Source organism: Hypanus sabinus, chromosome 13 (assembly GCF_030144855.1).
Source record: "Hypanus sabinus isolate sHypSab1 chromosome 13, sHypSab1.hap1, whole genome shotgun sequence".
Lineage (NCBI taxonomy): Eukaryota > Metazoa > Chordata > Chondrichthyes > Myliobatiformes > Dasyatidae > Hypanus > Hypanus sabinus.
Window position 1 is genome coordinate 35,752,969 of NC_082718.1, and position 23,226 is coordinate 35,776,194.

The window sequence follows — 23,226 nt, forward strand, 5'->3', positions numbered from 1 at the left end:
TTGAATTTAACAACTTTATTGTGAATGGCGACTGATTTGTGAGTAAGGAATTCAAACATATAAAATTTACACTGATCTATACCCTTAAACCAATTCTGTATAAAAACACACATACAATGCTGGTGGAACGCAGCAGGCCTGGCAGCGTCTATAGGGAGAAGCACTGTTGACGTTTTGGGCCAAGACCCTTCGTCAGGACTAACTGAAAGGAAAGATAGTAAGATTTAAAAGTGGGGGGGGGGGGGGGGGAGATGCAAAATGATAGGAGAGGACCAGAGGAGGTGGGGTGAAGCTGAGAGATGGAAAGGTGATTGGCAAAAGGGATACAGAGCTGGAGAAGGGAAAAAATCATGGGACAGGAGGCCTAGGGAGAAAGAAAGGGGGAGGGGAGCACCAGAGGAAGATGGGGAATGGGCAGAGGAAAAAAGGAGGGAGGAAAAAAACTAAATACATCAGGGATGGGGTAAGGAGGGGAGGAGGGGCATTAACGGAAGTTAGAGAAGTCAATGTTCATGCCATCAGGTTGGAGGCTACCCAGCTGGAATACAAGGTGTTGTTCCTCCAGCCAGAGTGTGGCTTCATCTTGACAGTAGAGTAAAAACAGCAGCTTTCTGTTCAGACTTCTGAACAGAGTGGGTGACAGGGACCATACTGTTCTCCTTGAGCACAAGTAAAATAAATAAAAATACTTGAGTTGTAAGAGCGCATGTGTTCCGGGCCCAGTTATTTTATTATCGGTGACAACAGTTACTTCAACATTAGCAACTCACATACCTACACATTTTGATCCTTCCATTGTGTATCCAGTGGTGCAGTTTAAACAGCTTTCTGGCCCTTCTCCGGTACATGCATCACAGGTGTTATGACAAGCTGAAGAGCGCAATGAAAAGTTACACCAGTTAAAGTTTACTACAGTACAGCATGTCAACATTACAAATAAAATTCCTAACAGTAGACCTACTTGTAGGGGAGCCTTTTAAAATACCCATGTAAAGCACCAGAGCTGAACTGAAATATGCCTTTTGGTTATGCATTTTATTTCCTAGCATTTTCACTGTTTTGTTGCTATTTGTGCAATTTTTTTTGCATGGGGGTGGGAAGGAGGGGTTGATTCTCCCCCTTTGAACAGATTCCACAGTTCTTCTTTGTTTCGTGGCTGTCTGTGGGGAAGACAAATCTCAGAGTTGCATACTGCATAAATACTTTGATAATAAATTTACTTTGAATCATTATTCACAATTTTTAGCTTTCTGCATTGCTTTAATGGCTCCTTTCCTCTCTTCCCAAATCAAAATTAAATCTGATCAATTTATCCACAAATAAGAGAATAATAAATATTACAAAAGATTGGGGGCATATGAAGTTTATGCATGTGCTTTGGAATGGAAATACCTCCTGTTCTAGAGCCATATGTGGACCAAAGTCTTGTAAATCTAAAGCTACAAACAGTGTGTCGAGGAACAACAGGTCATGCAGCATTTGTGGAAAGAAAGAATTGTCGATGCCTTGGACCAAAACCCTGTATCAGGGCTGACAGTTGAGTGGCAAAAAAGAATACTGAGGCAATTGGTGGACTGAGGAGGGGTGTAAAATGGCAGCAAGTAATGCCAGGTAGGGGAGGAGAGTAGGGGTGGCCTTGGAAGACGGTGGCAAGTGAATGATAGATGGAAGCAGACAAAGAAGTAAAAATGGGAAAAGAAGGAGATGGAGTGAAGTGGGGGAGGAGAGACATAAAATTTAAACTTTGAGACATGCATTCTGCAATGTGTATATTCTTTGGAGAATCTATTGGAGTCATGCATCTCAGATATAGTGTGAATATCACTTCTCTGGCTGCAAGCAACTTATATTGCACCTAATGAAATCAGTTTGATGACCTTATCAGTTACCAGGTAAAACCAAGTTACTTTTAGAGGTAAAGAGAACCCCTCCAGAATTCAGGATTCATGAATGCACCTACCAGTCCTTTAAGCCAGGGGTTCCCAACCTTTTTTATGTCATGGGCACCCCCCCCCCCCCCGCCATTAACTGAGGAGTCCATGAACTACCAATTGGGAACCACTGCTTTAAGTATAATAGGTCAGGCAACATGCTTCAGAACACCATCGCCTTTCAGCAGTTCCAAATGTTTTGAACCTTCAGGTTTGGCTGTCATGTTTTAAAAAAAAAACAAGCTTAAACCTGTAGGACTATATATTCCACCACCATCCAGCTTCCCCTACCAAATTCACTCCAATTTTCTGCCCTCTCCTGAAGTGGATGAAGTTAAACTACTATTCTCCACATGAAGCCTGAACAACTGACTCCAAATTCACAGTTAACTTCCCCTTCATCCAAGGTTTTATAAGACATTGGTTAAGCCTCGCTTGCTGAGCAGTTTTGGGTCCCTTGTCTATGAAAGGATGTACTGACATTGGAGAAGGTGCAAAGGAAGTACATGAGAATTACTTCGGGATTGAAAGGTTTATCACAAGGAGCATTTGATGGCTCTGGGCCTGTATTCACTGGAATTCAGAAGAACAGGGGTGACCTCATTGAAATGTATTGAATGTTGAAAGACCTTGATAAAATAGATGTGGAGAGGATATTTCCTATGGGGGAGTCTAAGAGCAGAAGAGAGAGATGTCTGTTTAGAATGAAGATGAGGAATTTCTTCAGCCAGAGGGTGGTGAATCTGTGGAATTCATCGCCACACACTGCTGTGGAAGCCTAGTCATTGGGTATATTTATGGCAGAGGTTGATTGATTTGCCAGGGCATGAAGGCTAACAGGGAAAAAGCAGGAGACTGGGGCTGAGAGGGAAATGGATCAGCCATGATAAAACAGAGGAATTAAACACCTAAGTTGATTGATTGCGATAAAGTGCGGAACAGGTCCTTCAGGTCCCTTGAGCTGTACCACCCAGCAACCAACTTAACCTAGCCTAATCTCAGGACAATTTACAATGACCCATTAACTTACTAGCCAGTCAGTCTTCGGACTGTGTGAGGATGTGAGGAAACCGGAGCAGCCGGAGGAGACCCATGCATTCCTTGGAGGACATACAAATTCCTTATAGATTACGTCAGAATTGAATTCTGAACTCTGATGCCCTGAGCTGTAACAGCGTCGCCCTAACTGCTATGCTGTGATGCTTTAACTGGTTCCATTGACTTTCCCAAATATCCAGAAAACTTCCAGGCCTTGGAGCCATGCAACCCCCGACACCCGATTAACCCTAACCTAACCATGAGACAATTTACAATGACCGATTAACTTAGCTGGTATGTCTTTGGACTGTGGGAGTAAACTGGAGCACTAAGAGGAAACCCACACGTTCCACAAGGAGTCTGTATGCATGTCCTCCTCACAGAACAGTGTTGGAATTGAACTTCGAACTCTGGAATGCCCCAAGCTGCAATAGTGTTTCCTTTAGAGCAGGGGTTCCCAACCTCTTACACCATGGACCAATACCATTAAGCAAACGGTCCATGGACCCCAGGTTGGGAACCCCTGCTTTCGACTAAAGAGTCATTCTGAAACGAGCAGAGAGTGGCAACAGAATGCATTACTGGTGTAGGTCGCACTTGTCACCACCACTGCCTCAAGTTTCCTCATGGCTTCCACTGTAGTTAGGAAGGAGTCATGAGTAGAATATTGCTGCCTCTAAATTTCAACACTGGAATGCAGAACGATTATGCTATGTACCAGCTGTTTTCAAGCGCATACTGGAGGCGGAATGTAGTGCACGTTTTTACAGCAGAAAGCAACCAGGCGCTCAACAATCAAGGCCACAAAGAAAATCTTGAGCCACACGCACAAAATTCTGGAGGAACTCAACAGGTCAGGAAGCGTCTCTGTAGGGAAAGAAACAGTGACGTTTCAGGCAGTGACTCTTACTTGGTCCAAAACATCACTAGTTACTTCCCTTCATAGATACCATCTGACCTCCTGAGTTTCTTCAGCATTTTGTGTGCGTTACTTAAAAATCAAAATACATTATGGGAAAGGAAGCAGATTTACCTTCACAGGAATAAGACCCTTCTGTGTTTGAACAATACTCCCGCTCTTTACATGGAAAGGTTTCTGCTGCACATTCATCAACATCTGCAAAACAAGAGAGACATTTAAGATGGTCAATAGATATGAAAGTAATAGAAGAGCTAAAGGAACGTGCAGATACTGGAAAACTGAAATAAGAAGCTTAAAATGCTGGAAACATTCAACAGGTCAGGCAGTATCTGTGGCGAGAGGAAGAGGGTTAACATTTCAGTTGAGGACCTTTCTTCAGATCTGGAACATTTAGAAAACAGTTGTATTTAAACTTGTTGGGAAGGGAGAGCTAGAATGAACAACGAACATTTCTGATAGCAAGAAGATCAGGAAATGATGGGTGACTGAAATTGGTGTTAATCAGGAGAGGATTTTGAAGTCTTGTTAAAGGAATGTAAATGGAAGAGAGGTAATAGAGAGGAGGGCAGAGAAGAGAATATTTAGATATGAACAGAGGGTAGTGAATCCTAAAACAAAAAGGATACTGGAAAGTAGGCTTGGCAACGTGTGCCACATCACAACTGAAAAGGGATCAAAAACCCAAAAACCGTAGATGTTTTATTATCTTTTAAAAAAGACAGAAAATGCTGGAAGCCCTCATCAATATAGGAAACATCCACATAAAGAGAGAGAGCTGAAATCCTTGACCGATAAGCACCCAACATAAAAAACCAACTCCACAGCAGACTGGGAGACTCTGGCAAAACTCTGCCAAGTTGTACCGCCCATAATCACCGTACAGTTTATTTAGATCTACTACAATTTTTTCCTCTTCCAGACTAACTGGTATTAACAAGCTTTCAAAACTACCCTTACCTAAATACTAAATCAGTGACTCATTTTTGATTCTATCCTGTGAAAGACATTGTTTTCTCTACTCCCCGTCTCTCTAATGTTTAAAAGACATGCATTCCTCGAGTTTTCATATTCTGATGAAAGCTCACAGCCTTCTACATTGTTCTTTTGTTCACTCTGCAGACGTTACCTGACTTGTTGGCCATCTCCACCACTGCATATTTTTTTTAAAAAACAAGAAGACCAGATACCAAAGGAACACTATCCAATGTGGAAAAAGTCCCCACTCAATTAAAAAAAAACACACAAGTCAATCACACGTTAGCACAGGATACTTTGCAACAAATGATGGTACCACAATAAATTTTTCTGACATGGTTTTGGGTACTTTCAGCACAATTGTCTATATCTATTCTCCATGAAGGGAGCTAATGAGACATTTGGTATTTAATGCAGCTCTACAGCCATCTGCTGGCAGGAACGTGGGAATGCAAGTATTTCCCCAATCATGTTTATACGTGTGGATAATCAGAGGCACTTTCCCAGGGCTGAAAAGGTTGCCACAAGAGGACACGGATTTCAGGTGTTGGGAAGCAGGTACAGACGAGATGACGGGGTAAGTTGTTCTGTTTTAAACTCGGAGAGGTGAGTGCGTGGAATGGGCTGCTGGCAACGGTGGAGGCTGAAACGATAGGGTCTTTTAAGAGACTTTTGGATAGGTACACGGTGCTTAGAAAAATAGAGGGTTATAGGCAAGCCTAGTAATTTCTAAGGTAGGGGCATGTTCCGCACAACTTTGTAGGCTGTAGGGCCTGTATTGTGATGTAGGTTTTCTATATTTCTAAAATATAGCTGCAACCTACTTTTGCAGCACAAATCAAATACCAATCATAATACAGGTCCACAATCCCTTATCCAAAATTCTGAAAGCCAAAAAGCTCCAACACACAAAGTTTTTTTTTCCACCAACAGCTGACGTCACTCAGGTGTGACGTGGTGGCACTAGCAGAGGCCGCCAGACGTCAGTTGTGGTTCAGCGTTTGTACTGGTTACACGTGCATTTGTGTACACCGTTGACTTTGTGTTTAATTTCATTGTGAAAATGTCAAAAGGAGCTGCAGATACCCCTATGGGTAACAATGAGAAAGAGAGAAGGAAGCATCTATCATTATCAATAATACAGAAAGTGGAGTTATTGCAGAAGCTTGATCGTGGTGTGTCTGTGCGGCGTCTTACTGAAGAATATGGTGTCGGAACTACCACTGTATATGATTTAAAGAAACAGAAAAACAACTTACTGAAGTTTTATAGTGACAGTGATGTTCTACATTTATCCCAATAAGTCATTTACCACGTGTTTGATTCGGTTCGTTTGAAGCTGTATATTTTTATGTTTCGTTGAAAATAATTTTTTTTCTTGTCATTATTCCCTAAACAATACAGTATAATTATTTACATAACATTTACATTGTATTAGGTATTATAAGTAATCTAGAGATGATTTAAAGTATACGGGAGGATGTACATAAGTCAGGTGCTCCGTGGGGTCCTAAATTCCACCCCCACTGAGACAGATTAAATAAGGGACTTGATCATACGCGTTTTTTGGTATCCGCGGGGGTCCCGGAACCAATAAGGAGGGATTCTGAAATCCGAAAAGTTCTGAATTCCATAATGAAACTGGCCCCAAGGATTTCAGATAAGGGATTGTGGACCTGTACCAAATGCTCCTATTAACTACAGGCTGGGGTGGGGAGAGTGAAGAGAGAATTCATAGAACATTTAACTTAAATTCTAAGTAGTGTACATGTGGAGTGCCACGGTAGCGTAGAGGTAAGAGCGACATTACAGCTCGGGGTGTCGGAGTTTGGAGTTCAATTCCAACGTCATCTGAAAGGAGTCTGTATGTCCTTCTGGTGGAATGCCTGGGTTATTCTGGGTGCTCTGGTTTCCTCGCACAGTCCAAAGTAGGTTAATTGGTCATTGTAAATTGCCCCATGATGAGGTTAGGATTAACTGGGGTTGTGGGGTAGCATGGCTCTCTCTTACACATATTATATATGTATAAGTGTATGTATGTATGTATGTATGTGTGTGTGTGTGTATTCCTTCAGCTCCTCCAGCATTTTGTGTGCACTGCTTCGATTGCCAGCATCTGCAGGTTTTCTCTCGTTTGTAATTGATAATCTTAAAGGACCATTTGAAGAGTTCAGAAGCTCACAGGAGAAAGTTTATTAATTCAATAATAACAGGCAGCATCATCAGTTTTGGGAGAATTTCAGCATTTAAGAGTTCTCAAGGTACCAGTAACCCAAAACTGGATTGAAACCTGTGAAAAGAAACCAGGAGAGGAAAGCACACTGCACAGCACTGTAATACAAGTGTGCTTACCGTCACATGTGACTCCATCTTCATTCGTGACTGTTTCTATCCAGCCATCTGCACATTCACTGCAGTTGTGGTTCGACGGGCCACTGCACATTTTGCAGGCAGGATGACAAGCTGTACAAAGCAAAATATTTTTATATAATTGACTGCAAGGAAATTGACTGGAAATATAATTGACTGGAAAGGAAGACATTTCATTTTGTATTTTGATTCTGTAATTTCTAGCCTCAAACATGGAAATGTATTCCCAAAGCTCTTAGAATTGTACAGAACAGAATGCAGCCCCTTCAGCCCATGCTAACTCATGGTGTGTGTCTGTATGTGTGCCATGGGGTGTCCAATGAGGGGCAGCACCTCTGGTCAAAGGGCTTGTCATTTCTACTCTGGGGCCTCTCACTCACCTTCTGTCCCCACCGGGCACTCGACTCTCACCTGTGGCTCCAAGTAGCTGTTTGCACGCAACAGCAGCCTGGTACACTGATTTGGCGGGCAAGATAAACCAGGTGAGGGCAGCTGGTGGCCTCATACCCCAGTAAAATAGGACCACGCCCATCCTGGCATGCAAAGTCAACTCTGACAGAATGGACAGATGAGATCTTCACTGAGACCAACAGCCAGGAAGAGCCCGAGAGCACGTTCCTCCAGGCGCAAGGGCAGCTCCCATTTGCTGTTACAGGAGTATAGGGTAGTCCCCCAACATGATAAAAATGGCCATTTGACCTTGCAATTTCCCTTGTTATAGCCTTGCATCTTATCGTCTACCTGACCACAGTTCTTTTATAATATCTTTTATTCTGCCTTGTTATTGTTTTCCCTTGGAGAACCTCAATGCACTATTATCATCAGATTATTTGCACGGACAGCAAACAAAACAGGTTGGTTACCTCAGGATGTGACGGTAAAAGCAACTTACCTCACCAGGGCATCTTCCTCCGAGTTGACTTAAAGTAGTGATAGAGGACAAGAATTATTTTTATTTATTTATTTAATTTATTTAAAGTATTTGAACAGGTAATTAGACTTTTGCACAGTGGTGGGAGTGATTGCAGAATAAAAAGCATTACAGAAAAATTGTGCTAGGTGGACAGCAAGAAGCAAGGCTACAATGAGGAAGATTGAGGTCAAATGCCCATTTTATCATTTTAGGGGACTAACTGTAAACAATGGAAATAAAAAAGTAATCTTGCTTAAAATGTTATTAGACATTAAATAGAATTGTTGGGGAGTGGAAACCCAACACAAGAGACTAGGGAAGAGGCGGTTGGCTCACAAATAGAGAAAGCTTGGAGACTGTGTGTGACGGAGGATGGGCAGGTGATAGAAAAGGGACGCGCTCAGACCAGAGGTTTGAGATGTGTCTATTTTAACGCAAGGAGTACTGTGAACAAAGAGGATGAGCTTAGAGCTATGATGTGGTGGCCATTACAGAGACTTGGATGGCTCAGGGACAGGAATGGTTACTTCAAGTGCCGGGTTTTAGATGTTTCAGCAAGGACAGGGAGGGAGGGAGGGAAAAGAGGTGGGGGCGTGGCACTGTTGATCAGAGATAGTGCCATTGCTGCAGAGGGTGGATGTCATGGAGGGTTTGTCTACAGAGTCTCTGTGGGTGGAGGTTAGGAACAGGAAGGGATCAATAACTTTAGTGGGTGTTTTTTTTACATATATATATATATATATATATAAATATAAATAGGCTGCCCAATAGTAAAAGGGATCGAGGAGCAAACAGGGAAACAGATCCTGGAAAGGTATAATAACAACAACATCTATTATCATGATGGGAGATTTTAATTTCCCAAATATTGACAGGCATCTCCCTAGAGCAAGGGGTTTAGATGGAGTGGAGTTTGTTAGGTGTGTTCAGGAAGGTTTCTTGACACCATATGTAGATAAGCCTACAAGAGAAGAGACTGTACTTGATTTGGTATTGGGAAATGAACCTGGTCAGGTGTCAGATCTCAGTGGGAGAGCATTTTGGAGATAGTGATCATAATTCTATCTCCTTTACAATAGCATTGGAGAGAGATGGGAACAGACAAGTCAGAAAAACATCTAATTGGAGTAAGGGGCATTATGAAGCTATCAGGCAGGAAATTGAAAGCTTAAATTGGAAACAGATTTAAGGGAAAAGTACGAAAGAAATGTGGCAAATGTTTGGGGGATATTTGTGTGGAGTTCTGCATAGATGTGTCCCAATGAGACAGGGAATTAATGGAAGGGTACAGGAATTGTGGTGTACAAAGGCTGTAATAAATCTAGTCAAGAAGAAAAGCTTACAAAAGAGTCAGAGAGCTAGGTAATGTTAGAGATCTAGTTGATAGTAAGGCCAACAGGAAGAAGCTTAAAAAGGAAATTAGGAGAACCAGAAGGAGCCATGAGAAGGCCTTGGTGGGCAGGATGAAGGAAAACCCCCAAGGCATTCTACAAGTATGTGAAGGGCAAGGGGATAAGACATGAAAGAATAGCACCTATCAAGTGTGACATTGAGGATGTGTGCATGGAACCAGAGGAAAAAGCAGAGGTACTTAATGAATACTTTACTTCAGTTTTCGCTATGGTAAAGGATCTTAGTGATTGTAGTACTGACTTGCAGCAGACTGAAAAGCTTGAGCATGTAGATATTAAGAAAGAGGATATGTTGGAACTCTTAGAAAGCATCAAGTTGAATAAGTCGCTGGGACCGGATGGAATGTACCCCAGGCTACTGTGAAAAGCGAGGGAGGAGACTGCTGAGCCTCTGGCGATAATCTTTGCATCATCAATGGGGACGGAAGAAGTTCCGAAGGATTGGAGGGTTGTGGATGTTGTTCTCTTATTCAAGAAAGGGAGTAGAGATAGCTCAAGAAATTATAGACCAGTGAGTCTTACTTCAGTGGTTGGTAAGTTGATAGAGAGGATCCCGAGAGGTAAGATTTATGAAAATTTGGAGAGGTATAATGTGATTAGGAATAGTCAGCATGGCTTTGTCAAGGGCAGATCATGCCTTACAAGCCTGATAGAACTTTCTGAGGATGTGACTAAACACATTGATGAAGGTAGAGCAGTAGATTTAGTGTATATGGATTTCAGCAAGGCATTTCATTAGATACCCCAAGCAAGGCTTATTGAGAAAGTAAGGAGACATGGGATCCAAGGGGACCTTGCTTTGTGGATCCAGAACTGGCTTGCCCACAGAAGGCAAAGAGTGGTTGTAAATGGGTCATATTCTGCATGGAGGCCGGTCGCCAGTGGTGTGCCTCAGGGATCTGTTCTGGGAACCTTACTCCGTGATTTTTATAAATAACCTTTATGAGGAAGTGGAGGGATGGGTTAGTAAGTTTGCTGATGACACAAAGGTTGGAGCTGTTGTGGATAGTGTGGAGGTTACAGCGGGACATTGACAAGATGCAAAAGTGTGCTAAGAAGTGGCAGATGGAGTGGAACCCAGTTAAGTGTGAAGTGATTCATTTTGGTAGGTAAAATATGATAGCAGAATATAGTATTAATGGTAAGACACTTGGCAGTGTGGAGGATCAGAGGGATCTTGGGGTCCGAGTCCATAGGACACTCAAAGCAGCTGCGCAGGTTGACTCTGTGGTTAAGAAGGCATACGGTGTATCAGCCTTCATCAATCGTGGAATTGAATTTAGGAGCCAAGAGGTAATATTGCAGCTATATAGGACCCTGGTCAGACCCCACTTGGAGTACTGTGCTCAGATCTGGTCACTTCACTTCATTAAGGATGTGGAAACCATAGAAAGGGTGCAGTGGAGATTTACAAGGATGTTGCCTGGTTTGGGGAGCATGCCTTATGAGAATAGGTTGAGTGAACTTGGCCTTTTCTCCTTGGAGCAACGGAGGATGAAAGGTGACCCGATAGAGGTTTATAAGATGATGAGAGGCATTGATCATGTGGATAGTCAGAGACTTTTTCCCAGGGCTGAAATGATTGCCACAAGAGGATACAGGTTTAAGGAGCTGGGGAATAGGTACAGAGGAGATGTCAGGGGTAACTTTTTTTTTACTCAGAGAACGATGAGTGCGTGGAATGGGCTGCCGGCAACTGTGGTGGAGGTGGATACATTGGGGTCTTTTAAGAGACTTTTTGATAGGTACATGGAGCTTAGAAAAATAAAGGGTCTCGGCCTGAAACGTCGACAGTGCTTCTCCCTATAGATGCAGCCTGGCCTGTTGTGATCCAGCAGCATTGTGTGTGTGTTGCTTTTTGAATTGTATTGTGTTGATCATTTATCAGGGTAACACAAGTGGGGGGGCGTAGTAAAAGCAAAGGGAATAAGTTACATCTTCTTGCTTTGTTCACTGCAGTTTACAGTTGCTGGGGACCGGTGGAGGTCATATCTTTTGATGCCGGCACAATAACACTTAGCTTATATTTGGATACGCTTAAGTTTCAGTACTTCAAGATTGTATGTTTGCCAATTCCTAATAAAGGATCGAATACATCTCCTTGTCATTTTGACCAATCATTGTTAGAGTGGGGGTACATCATACAAGTATAACAAATCCGTCGGGTCACCGGCAGCGGCAATTGTTTCGGTTTTGGTTTTCCTTGGTTTGCTCACTACAGGTTGGGAACCCCGGCTTTAAGATTACAGTTCCAATTTTTTTAAATTATAAAAACAAGCTTATATCAATCAGGCCACTTCAGCAAATTAACTGGTCACGATTCCATTTATACACAAGGAACCTCATTTTCTATGAATTGTCTGTGCCTACCTGTTTGATCAACTGGTAAAATATCAAAAAAGTGAACTGCGATGCAGTTTCGGACAATCATTCCAGGAATACACAAAAGAAAGTTTACCTGTGCAGAGCGAATCGGTTTCATTCCGGAATTCAGTGTAGTAGCCATCAGCACAGTCCAGACACTCTGCTCCCTTGTACTCCTTCGTGCAGCTGCACGAGCCATCGCCAGTCCGCGTACCATCACCATTACAGGTACCGTGCCCACTGCAGGGCCTGTCCATCCCACCAGGACACCCTGAAATCACACACCATTACTGTTCACAAGCTGTCACTTAGGCAAAACAATCACTGACCTAAAGATTAGTATCCTCCAAAAAGTTAGTGAGGATGCAGTGCCCAACTGTAATTACTTAGAATATTGGCAAATTTACATGGTCACAGAAGGATTAGTGGCAATGGATACGATTTCATCCCAACAAGTGTGCCCACATGCAGCAGCCATCATTAAGGAATCTCAAAGTGGAATACAGGTTACTGTCATTCACACCAATGCCGAGTTCCTGCGTTGTCAGTGTTATCCTAACTGAAATCTGTATGAACACAAAAAGACACATTTGTGATTTGTATTAATGACTCAGAGGCTGGCAGATAATTTGCCAGTGACATTAACAGTGGCTAGTGTAACACTATTACAGTGCGGGCATTCCGGATGTCAATTCCAGCGCCATCTGTAAGGGGTCTCTGCACGTCCTCCCAGTGGAATTCATGGGTTTTCCCCAGTGATCTGGTCTCCTCCCACAGTCCTAAGATACACCGGCTAGGTTAACTGCTGATTGTAAATTACCTCATTACCAGGTTAGAGTTAATTAGACTTGTCAGGGATTGCTGGGGCAGCATGGCTCAAATGACTGAAAGGGTCTACCCTGTGCTGCATCACTGTGGATGTGGTTTGCCATTGCCTTCTTCTCGGCAGTGTCTTTACAAGACAGGTGATCCCAGCCAGTCTCACTGCTCTTCAGAGTGTGTCTGCCCGGCGTCAGTGGTCGCATAACCAGATCATGTGACTTGTGATATGCACCTGTTCCCATGGCTTCACATGACCCTGATTTGGGGGGTGGGGGTTGGGGGGGGGGGTTAGGTGCTACTCCTTACCCAGGGGTGACCTGCAGGCTAGCAGAGGGGATAGAGTGCCTTACACCTTCTTTGTTAGAGACACATGCCCCACCCTCCGCACTGTTGTATAGTTCACTACAAGTTACATACAATACACGTACTTTACATCTCAGAAAATATGAACACAATACACCATTTTTTCTGTTCATATTATGGCTTTAAGTATTTTGTTTGCTGTATATGACTATTTGCAGTGTCTTGCACACTGGTCCGAGAAAAGTTGTTTCCTGGGTGAATGACAATAAATTTGAATGGATGCAACCAAACTTATCTGTACAACTATTCGGAAGGCTAGGAAACAAACATTGAACACCTAAACACCAAAATCACAAGCAACCACCGACTTTGTAGCTATTACCAGAAAAACAATGACACTCATGCATTTGGGCAAAACCGTAGTTTACCACGATTTCTCAAATAACAGCTGATATTCTGGGGAAATGACATGCATAGATTCACATCTCCTAGGAAAAAATATTTCACTTCATCTCAAAGCTAACAGGTATAACATGAGTTAGTGTCTATAAAAAGTATTTACTCCCCCCCAAGAAGTTTTCATGTTTTATTGGTTTACAACATTGAATCACAGTGGATTTAGTTTGGCTTTTTTTGACAATGATCAACAGAAAAAGACTCTTTGGTGTCAAAGTGAAAACAAATCTCTACAAAGCGATCTAAATTAATTACAAATGCAATACACAAAATAATTGATTGCTCAGTATTAGTAGGCGTACCTTTGGTAGCAATTACAGCCTTGAGCCTGTAGATGGGTCTCTATCAGCTTTGCACCACAGAACACTGCAATTTTTCCCCATTCTTCTTTACAAAACTGGTCGAGCTCTGACAGATTGCATGGGGATCATGAATGAACAGTCCTTTTAAGTCCAGACGCAAACTCTCAATTGGATTGAGGTCTGGACTCTGAATTAGCCACTTCAGGCCATTAGCTTTGTTGTTTCTAAGCCATTCCTGTGTAGCTCTGTGTTTTATATTTTTAATTCATTTAGATCACTTTGTAGAATCTGTTTTCACTTTGACACGGAAGAGTTCTTTTCTGCTGATCAGTGTCAAAATAAAAACCTAACAATCCACTGTGATTCAACAATGTAAAACAATAAAACATGAAAACTTCTGAAGGGGGTGAATGTTTTATAGACACTGTATGACTCAGTCCTAGATCACAAGTTCCCAACCTGGGGTCTACAGATCCCTTGCATAATGCTATTGGTGCGGAGCATATTAAAGGTTGGGAACCCCTATTTTAGATAATCTCACTAGGAGACACCCTCTCAGCATCTGCCGTCAACTCCCCTCATAATCTTAAATTACATCACTTAGCATGATCACAGTCTACAGCTCCTTGAGATCTCTTTATATGCTTTCTCCTCCCCACGTACAAATAGACCCAGTTCTATATCATCAATATGGAACGTAGCACTTTGCTCCCTCAATCAAATTGTTGACATGAGATGCGAACAGCTGGATCCAAGCACTAATTGCTGAGGTAGTTTAGTTACATTAGTGTTACAGTAATTAAAATGTGGGTTAAGACCTTTAATTTTACCAAAGGGAAAAATGGCTGGCATCATTTAGCACTTTAGCGCAAGGTTATTTATTAGGTGTGTTAAAATCAAGCTTACAAAAATCAGTGAAAATAGTGGAAAGAAAAATGCCAATAAATACAAAAAGTTATCTACAATAATAACCCTGTACTTTATTCTTGTCAAGTGTGAACTCCTGGCCCCAATCTCTCTCACTCAGAGAGGGGGATGAGTTCCTTTCACTGGACATACCATCTTTAATTATCGACAGAGTTTACTTATGATTACACACGAATCAGCATATGATGCAGCCCACAATGTAGCTGCAATCATATTACGAAGTCAACAGAAGTATTACCTTAAATACACAATGCAAACAACATATACCCACGCCCAGTAGTAAAGATCTGGAATATTCCAGCGTGTAGGGCAGGAAAGGCACCATAAACCAACCAGAGAACATCAGATCAGTTTATCATTCAGTGGATGCCACAGGACTGCCGGAAAACTACAGTGTGAAACAGCAGAACGTTCAGCACGATTGCACACTTAACCAGAAATGAAGATGAAATTAAATTAAACGTTGGTGTCTGACTCTCAATGTATGTAGCAACGCAAAGGGAAGGCATGGGTGAATTATGAAATTAGACCTGGGAAAAGACATCGACGTGCATACACTCAGTGCGACAACAGCAGAATGTTAAGGCAACGTTTGTGCGCAAGTGTGTGCCTGTGAATGTGGGTGCAAGAAATGCACTTAGTGAAAGTGCTCCCTCCCATTCCATCAACCAGAAAAAAAAATTAATTTCCACAACCAATGCTCTCACTTTAACAACCATCTCATGTTCTTGTTAGTTATTTGCATTTGCACAGTTTGTCATCTTCTGCACACTGGTTAATCTTTCATTGATCCTGCTGTAATTACTATTCTGCAGATTTGCTGTGTATGCCCACAGGAAAGTGCTGTATACTGTGACAGGCATGTACTTTGATAATAAATTTACTTTAAACTTACTGTAATTTAGTTTTTATTATGTATTGCAATGTACTGCTGCTGCATAAGCTTTGACAAATGGGGGTGACATTAAACCTGGGTCACTAGTTCCCCTTGACCTATCCTCAAAGTACTTACTTAAAGCAGTTCCAAGAATGTTATTAAGCAAAAGGATTCCTAAACTACACAAGCGCAAGAAAATGGTACATTCGAAACAAAGATACTGTCATCAGCAGAAGAAAAACAGCAGATGCTGGAAATCTCAGCAGTCCAGGCAGTATCTATGGAAAAGAGTAAACAGTCGACATTTCGGGCTGAGACGCTTCATTAGTTCTCAGGCTGGCGGATACCGCCAGCGTTTTGTGTGTTTTGCTTTAAATATTTTGTCAAATTCACGCAGATTTTTTTTAAATCTTAGAAAGTGTAAATGTTATAATCACAATTACAACACCTGCGAGTCAAGTCATCAGAAAATGCAATTATATCCGTTCATTACATACCAACACAGTCTACACCAAAGCTTCCAGCCGGACAGCACACTTTAATTGTGTCCACACAGAACCAGTGGAAGAAATCAGAATGTTCTTTCTGCCTATGATGAAGAAAAAGTAATTCGAATGAGTAAGTATCAAAATCTGATTGAAATGTAAATTGATCACTCTGATAGAATAATACATCTCAGAACCATTGGGCACGCTATAACAATGAATAGTCTTTAGGGACAAATTGTCAATCTCTTTCACTCTTTCTCATAGGGCAGTGGGTGTTTTTGTTTCAACAGCAAATACAGTTTATCTTTGAAACCTGCTTGTTTAGCCCGTTCAAATGCACGCCACATTTCTCATTTTCACATTTTGTATTTAAAACAAAAGTGCACTTGCAAGAATCACTAGATTTTGTTTTTGTTACAGCAATGGACAGGAATGAGCCAGCAACTTCAGGTGTGCAGATCAGCATATTCCCAATTTTTATGCCTGTTTGACATAATGCAAGAAAGGGCTCAGGTTAGATGCCAGTAATGTTCCCTCTAATTTTTTTTAATAAATAGCTGTGCGGACCAACCATTGGTCTGAGGAGGAAATTTATTTATATGGCCTGAAAACTGCACAGCATTTTAAATGTTTTTTTTCTGCAACATGCATACTATTAGCAGCACAGTAGTGTAGTGGTTAGCAGAACAATTTACAGTACATCTGACACAGGGTCAATTCCAGCCGAATATGTACACTCACTGCGTGACCACGTGGATTTCCTCTGGGTGCTCTGGTTTCCTCCCACAGTCCAAAGACATACTGGTTCAAAGGTAGATACATTGGTCATTGTGAATTGTCCCGTAATTGGTCCAGGATTAAATTGGGGGTAGCTTGAAGGGCTTACTCTGTGCTCATTTTTCAATAAGTGAACCAACAACCAGATAAAAATATTTAGAATGAAAATTAAAACACTGACAACTTAAATACGTTGAAGCTCTAAAATGTTTCAAAGTAAAAGTTGTGATACGTTTATTATATTAGCATTATATAAAAGAAAATTCTAGCTGCTTGGCAACAAAGACTATACTCGGGGGAGCATTTCAGTTACCGTGCAGCACACTGGATGCCAACACACCCACCCTCAGTTCTGCACCAAACTGGGTGGATAATCTAAACTGAATACAGCTCATGGCTTCAGGTAATAAATTTGAATTCCTGGAGACATTTAGAAAAAGTTGAAGACTTTTTTCGTTAACTGTGAGGGTATTGTTTGGGGATGTGGTCTCTGGCAAAGCCTCAAGATCTAACACTGAGATCAAGCCACAGCTTGTGGAGTGCTCATACTTCACAGAATGGCTGCAGCTATTTCTAAGAAATGTAACTTAGGGATAGAGTCATAGTGTAATAGAGCACAGAAACTGGCCCTTGGGCCCAAAACATCTATGTTCACTAAGATTTGCAACCAAGTGTTTTCCCCTTCCCCCCCCCCCCTCCTCTATTCCCCATTCTAGCATTTTACCTTTTCTCACCTGCCTATCACTTCCCCCAGGTCCCTTCCTCCTTTCCTTTCCTTTCCCCCATGGTCCACTCCATCATCCCATCAGATTGCTTCTTCTTCACCCCTTTTCCACCACCCATCTCCTTCTAACTATTCTCCTTTCCCTCACACTTTTTTATTCTGGCATCTTCCCCCTTGCTTTCCGGCCTTAGAGAACGTTAACTGCTTATTCATTTCTAAAAGATGCTGCCTGACTTGCTGACTTACTCCAGTATTTTCTGTGGTGCTTAAGATAATCCTATTTGCCTTCAATTGGCTCATATCCCTCTCAACCTTTCCTATTCATGTACTTATCCAGGTGACTTTTAAACACAGGGTGGGTGCAAGTGGTGGTGGTAAATGCAAGGATCTGGCCAGATCAAACACCTGCACAGGAGTTACAAAAATCAGGAGTTCTATCACGAGAATACACCATAAAGCCATTCAGAACTAATCCTTTCATTCATTATGTAACGTGGGCAATCAAGTTCCATGACCATGATTGTCCTTGGCAAATTTTTCCAAAAGTAGTAAAGTGGTTTGCCTTTGTCTCCTTCTGAGCAGTGTCTTCACAAGAGAGATGACACCAGCCATCATCACTACTCTTCAGGGATTGCCAGCCTGGCATCTGTGGTCATACAACCAGACCTTCTGATACACACCAGCTGCTCATACGACCATCCACCATCTGCTCCCATGGCTTCATGTGACCCTGATCAGGAGGGTTCAGGGTCCAAGCAAGGATCCTCCTAGCTTGCAGGGTTCAAGGGTGACCTGCAGGCTAGCGGAGGGAAGGAGTTCCTTACACCTCCTTTGGTAGAGACACATCTCCATCCCACCATCCTCCAGGTTTAGTAGGAAAGACAAAGAAAATGCAAATCAGAAAATCACTTACATCGTGAACCACCAATGTTCAATATGCTCTTCATTAGTTTCCACCATGAGATGACATTCAAAGTCAGAACTCTCACACAACGATTCCATAATTTCAACAAGACGAGTCTCACTAAATTAAAAAAAATCCTGCTTTATTCACACAACTGAAAATTCTTAAGTCTTATTTTACTAAACAATTCAAGGATCTTAATCGATATGGACAAAATAATTAAATGCGTTATGCTTTTTATGACAATCACATTTTTATTGAACAGCCTTTTGTTTGCATACAGTGGATTCCATTTAATTGAGCCATTTACTAAATGGGGCAGCCACCTATTTGGGCCAACTTTTAAAGAACAAAAACTAATCAAGAAAATAGCCCGCAATTCCTTCATTTATTTGGGACACTATTCCATTTAATTGGGACAGGAGACTGTTGCCGAACAGTTTCTAAGTACTGTTAATCCCAGGCACTTGTGTGGCCAAACTATTTTAAATATAGTCAGTTATGTGTGCTTGTGTCTTAAAAAAAAAGTGTGATTTTTGTCAACTTACAGCTGGTGAGAAATAAGCAGTAAGAATTTGGAACTGTTTTTCTCACTATGGTTTCAAGCATTCAGGCTTGGAGATGCCAGAAATGGCCAGGAGTGAAAATGACATTTCACAAGTTAGGAGCTGCAAAGAATTAGAAGGTATTGACAATCATCTTAAATGTTAAAATGAAAATGAAGATGTGGGGGGTGCAATCATCAAAAGCATTGTACAAAGGCATTCCATTAGCTACACTAATCTTCTCCCCCCCCCCCACCCCCACCCCCCCCATCCTCATCACATTCTACCAGGGTTTTATTGAGAGCACCCTGAGCAACTGCATCACTGCCTGGTTTGGAAATTGCACCATCTTGGATTGCAAGACCCTGCAGCGGATAGTGAGGTCAGCTGAGAAGATCATTGGGGTCTCTCTTCCCACCATCACGGGCATTTACACTACACGCTGCATCCTCAAAGGAAACAGTATTTTGCACCCCTCATACAATCTCTTCTCCCTCCTGCCATCTAGGAAAAGGCTCCGAAGCAGTCGGGCTCTCACGACCAGACTATATAACGGTTTCTTCCCCCAAGCTATCAGACTCCTCAATACCCGAAGCCTGGACTGACACCTTGCCCTACTGTCCTGTTTATTATTTATTGTAATGCCGGTACTGTTTTTTGTGCACTTTATGCAGTCCAGTGTAGGTCTGTAGTATAGCTTTCTCTGTTTTTTTTTATTACTTAGTTCAGTCTAGTTTTTTCTACTGTGTCATGTAAACCATGGTCCTGAAAAACATTGTCTCATTTTTACTATGCACTGTACCAGCAGTTATGGTCAAAATGACAATAAAAGTTGACTTGACTAGACTAGGTGTCGGATTTTGTTAACTTACAGTCAACTTACAGCACAGTGGATGAATTTCAGCGATAACTATTAGGAATAATAGTTTTATAGTACTGTAGTTGTAGTGGTAGTGTTCTAATCTGTTCTGTATTTCATCCAAATAGATAATTTGTTACTCGGTTAAATGGTGGTTCATCATTTTTTAAATATACCTTTTTAAACTATTTTCATGAAACTTTTTGCTGCTTAATTAGGCCAAAATGAACTGGTCTCAATTAACAAGAACACACTATTTTAATCTACATTAAATCAATTTGCCAAAGTTTACTTCATGGCAGTGAGAATAAACTCAAGTCCCGGACTAAAACACTGGTCTGTGCAAGAACAGTCAGGATGTGGACAATAAACTACATTGGGCCGGATGTGCTTTCAGAGGAGATATTTCCGAAGCAGTGCAGGGAGCAAGCTCTCAATACTTTGAAGGCCAGGCTTACACAGGACAGTGTCTATTACAATTGGGCCATTAAAACCTTCCTGTACTCAGGACCTACCCCAACAATGCAAACTTCTGTATCTCACAACAATATTTTTCATCCCAATGTCACCCTTTACCTACCTGTAGCTAGCTGATATCTCTAATACACCCTTACTCTGATCTGAAAGTTGCTATTACAAATTGCTGAATACTTGAGTAGGAGCCTATTTCCTGTCTGTATATATTTTGTGTTGTGCCTTTATTATAGGTAATTTGTCACACAGGTTGGAGCTTCGAAGCGAATGAGTACAGTTACATAATCATGCTCTGCCTTTAGGTCAATTTAGTCTAGGTAGACACAGGCTGTGGGTCACAGGGTGATTTATTTTATTGACTGCTGCCGCTGGACTTATTAGATCGCTAATTTTTTTTTAATGGAAAAAAAATCACTCGAAGATTGTTCATCTTTGCTGGTTTCATGATAAAAGGATAAAACATACTTGTTTGAATTTTGGAATGTCATTTGGAGGGCATCATACAGTATCAACTCGGTGCTAAGTCTCAGGGGTTTTGGTTCAATTTCAAGTAACTGCTACACTTGAAATAAACTGGCATTGTGGCGACTCACTTCCTAGCGCACTCGAACCGGCTCACAAATAGCGCGCCGGCACAAAGGCCAGTCCCAAAAGGGCACCAGGTCTGCTTCACCAACAAAGGGAAAGCCTGCGGGGGATTGTGAGTACGTGCCTCCTACAGCATCCGTGCCCGGGGAGGGAGGGATCAGGGAGGCTTTAAAGCGAAGCCGCGAAGGTCGAATAAAATCTTCTTTAACTGCAGTTTACCGACTCCGTGTCGTTATTTCAGTGCTGCGTGTAGCACACCGCTACAATTGGTGACCCCGACGGTCCAAACGATATTTGGACCGGAGATGAACGACGCCGCATCTGTTCATGCGGTTTCATTGAAACTGCCAAGCTTCTGGACGCTGCGACCTCACCTGTGGTTCCAGCAAGCAGAAGCCCAATTCCACGTTTGGCAGATAACCTCAGAGGACACACGTTACCACTACGTGGTGAGCTCCCTCGACCAGGACACAGCGGCCCAGGTTGAGGAGTTCATACAGTCTCCCCCAGCGGATGGCAAGTACACGGAATTCAAAGCCCTGCTCATAAGGACTTTCGGACTCTCACGGCGCGAGCGGGCTGCCTGTTTACTGCACCTGGATGGCTTGGGAGACAGACCTCTATCGGCTTTAATGAATGAGATGTTGCCTCTGACCGGCAGACACAAACCCTGCCTCATGTTTGAGCAGGCATTCCTGGAGCAGCTGCCCGAGGACATACGCCTGCTGCTGTCCAACGTGGATTTCAATGACCCCCGGAACGTGGCAGCCTGGGCTGACTTGCTGTGGAACGACAAGAAGGAGAGTGGGGCGTCCGTCGCACAGATCACCAGGCCACACTCCCAGCAGCAAACCAGACCAGGCCCGGCCACAGAGCCCGCTAACCCCAGAGGTAGGGGTGAGGAGCCCAACGAACAATGGTGCTTCTACCACCAGCAGAAGCCCGCCGCTGTAGCCAGCCCTGCAAGTTCCCGGGAAGCGCCACGGCCAGCGCTGCTGATGGCTACGGCGGCTGGCCATCGGGATAGCCTCCTGTATGTGTGGGACAAGAGGTCGGGACGCCGTTTTTTGGTTGACACCGGTGCCAAGATCAGCGTCTTACCTCCGACGAGTTACGACACCCGCAACAGGGCACCGGGTCCCCCCCTGAGGGCCGTGAATGGCAGCACAGTAAGGACCTACAGCACCTGTACGGTGCAGCTACAGTTCGGCTCCAGCCGGCTCACGTGGGACTTCACACTGGCCGCCGTAGCCCAACCGCTTCTGGGTGTGGATTTTTTGCAGTCTCACAGCCTACTGGTCGACCTGCCGAGGCAGAGACTGGTCCACGCCGAGACCTTTCAGATGTTCTCCCTGGGAGATGCCCAGTTGCCAGCCCCACACCTCGACTCCATCACGCTGTCCGACAACGACTTCACCAGAGTCCTGGCGGATTTCTCATTGGTTCTGGCACCACAGTTCACGGCGGCCATGCCCCGACACGGCGTACAGCACTACATCCCGACCCAGGGACAACCCCTCCACGCCCGTGCTCAGCGGCTTCCCCCAGACAAGCTCCGACTGGCGAAGGAGGAGTTCAAGAGGATGGAGGAATTGGGGATCATCCGGCGGTCCGACAGCCCATGGGCCTCCCCCCGCACATGGTGCCCAAAGCAACAGGGGGCTAGAGACCATGTGGTGACTACCGCAGGCTGAACAAGGCTACCACACCGGACCGCTACCCTGTGCCGCACATTCAGGACTTTGCAGTAAACCTGCACGGTGCACGGTGCACGGTAGACCTCGTCCGGGGATACCATCAAATCCCGATGCATCCGGACCACGTCCCCAAAACGGCCACTCATCACCCCGTTCGGCCTTTTCGAGTTCCTCCGCATGCCGTTCGGTCTGAAGAATGCCGCACAGACGTTCCAGCGGTTAATGGACGCAGTGGGACGTGATCTGGACTTCGCATTCATTTATTTGGACAACATCCTCATAGCCAGCAGCAGTCGTCAGCAGCATCTGTCCCACCTCCGTCAACTCTACGCCCGACTGAGTGAGTATGGTCTAACAATCAACCCGGCCAAATGCCAGTTCGGGCTCGACACCATCGACTTCCTGGGCCACAGGATTACTGAAGACGGGGCAACCCCTCTGCCTGCTAAGGTAGATACAGTCCGCCACTTCCCCTGACCCACCACAATCAAAAGCCTTCAGGAATTTGTAGGTATGGTAAATTTCTACCACCGCTTCCTCCCTTCAGCTCCCCGAATC

The 23,226-nt window shown here is 43.3% G+C and overlaps 1 protein-coding gene across 1 annotated transcript in view; it reads right to left on the reverse strand.

Annotated features, from left to right (window-relative positions):
• The window catches only part of creld2 (cysteine-rich with EGF-like domains 2), a 38,837-nt gene that overhangs the window by 8,656 nt on the left and 6,955 nt on the right, over nucleotides 1-23,226 (reverse strand). Inside the window, exons 4-9 of the mRNA XM_059987452.1 lie at nucleotides 18,515-18,625; nucleotides 16,110-16,201; nucleotides 12,020-12,196; nucleotides 7,219-7,329; nucleotides 4,003-4,086; nucleotides 775-870 (exon numbers count right to left, since the gene is read on the reverse strand). Of these exons, the coding sequence (XP_059843435.1) occupies nucleotides 775-870; nucleotides 4,003-4,086; nucleotides 7,219-7,329; nucleotides 12,020-12,196; nucleotides 16,110-16,201; nucleotides 18,515-18,625 (671 nt within the window). The remainder of the gene's footprint in view (nucleotides 1-774; nucleotides 871-4,002; nucleotides 4,087-7,218; nucleotides 7,330-12,019; nucleotides 12,197-16,109; nucleotides 16,202-18,514; nucleotides 18,626-23,226) is intronic.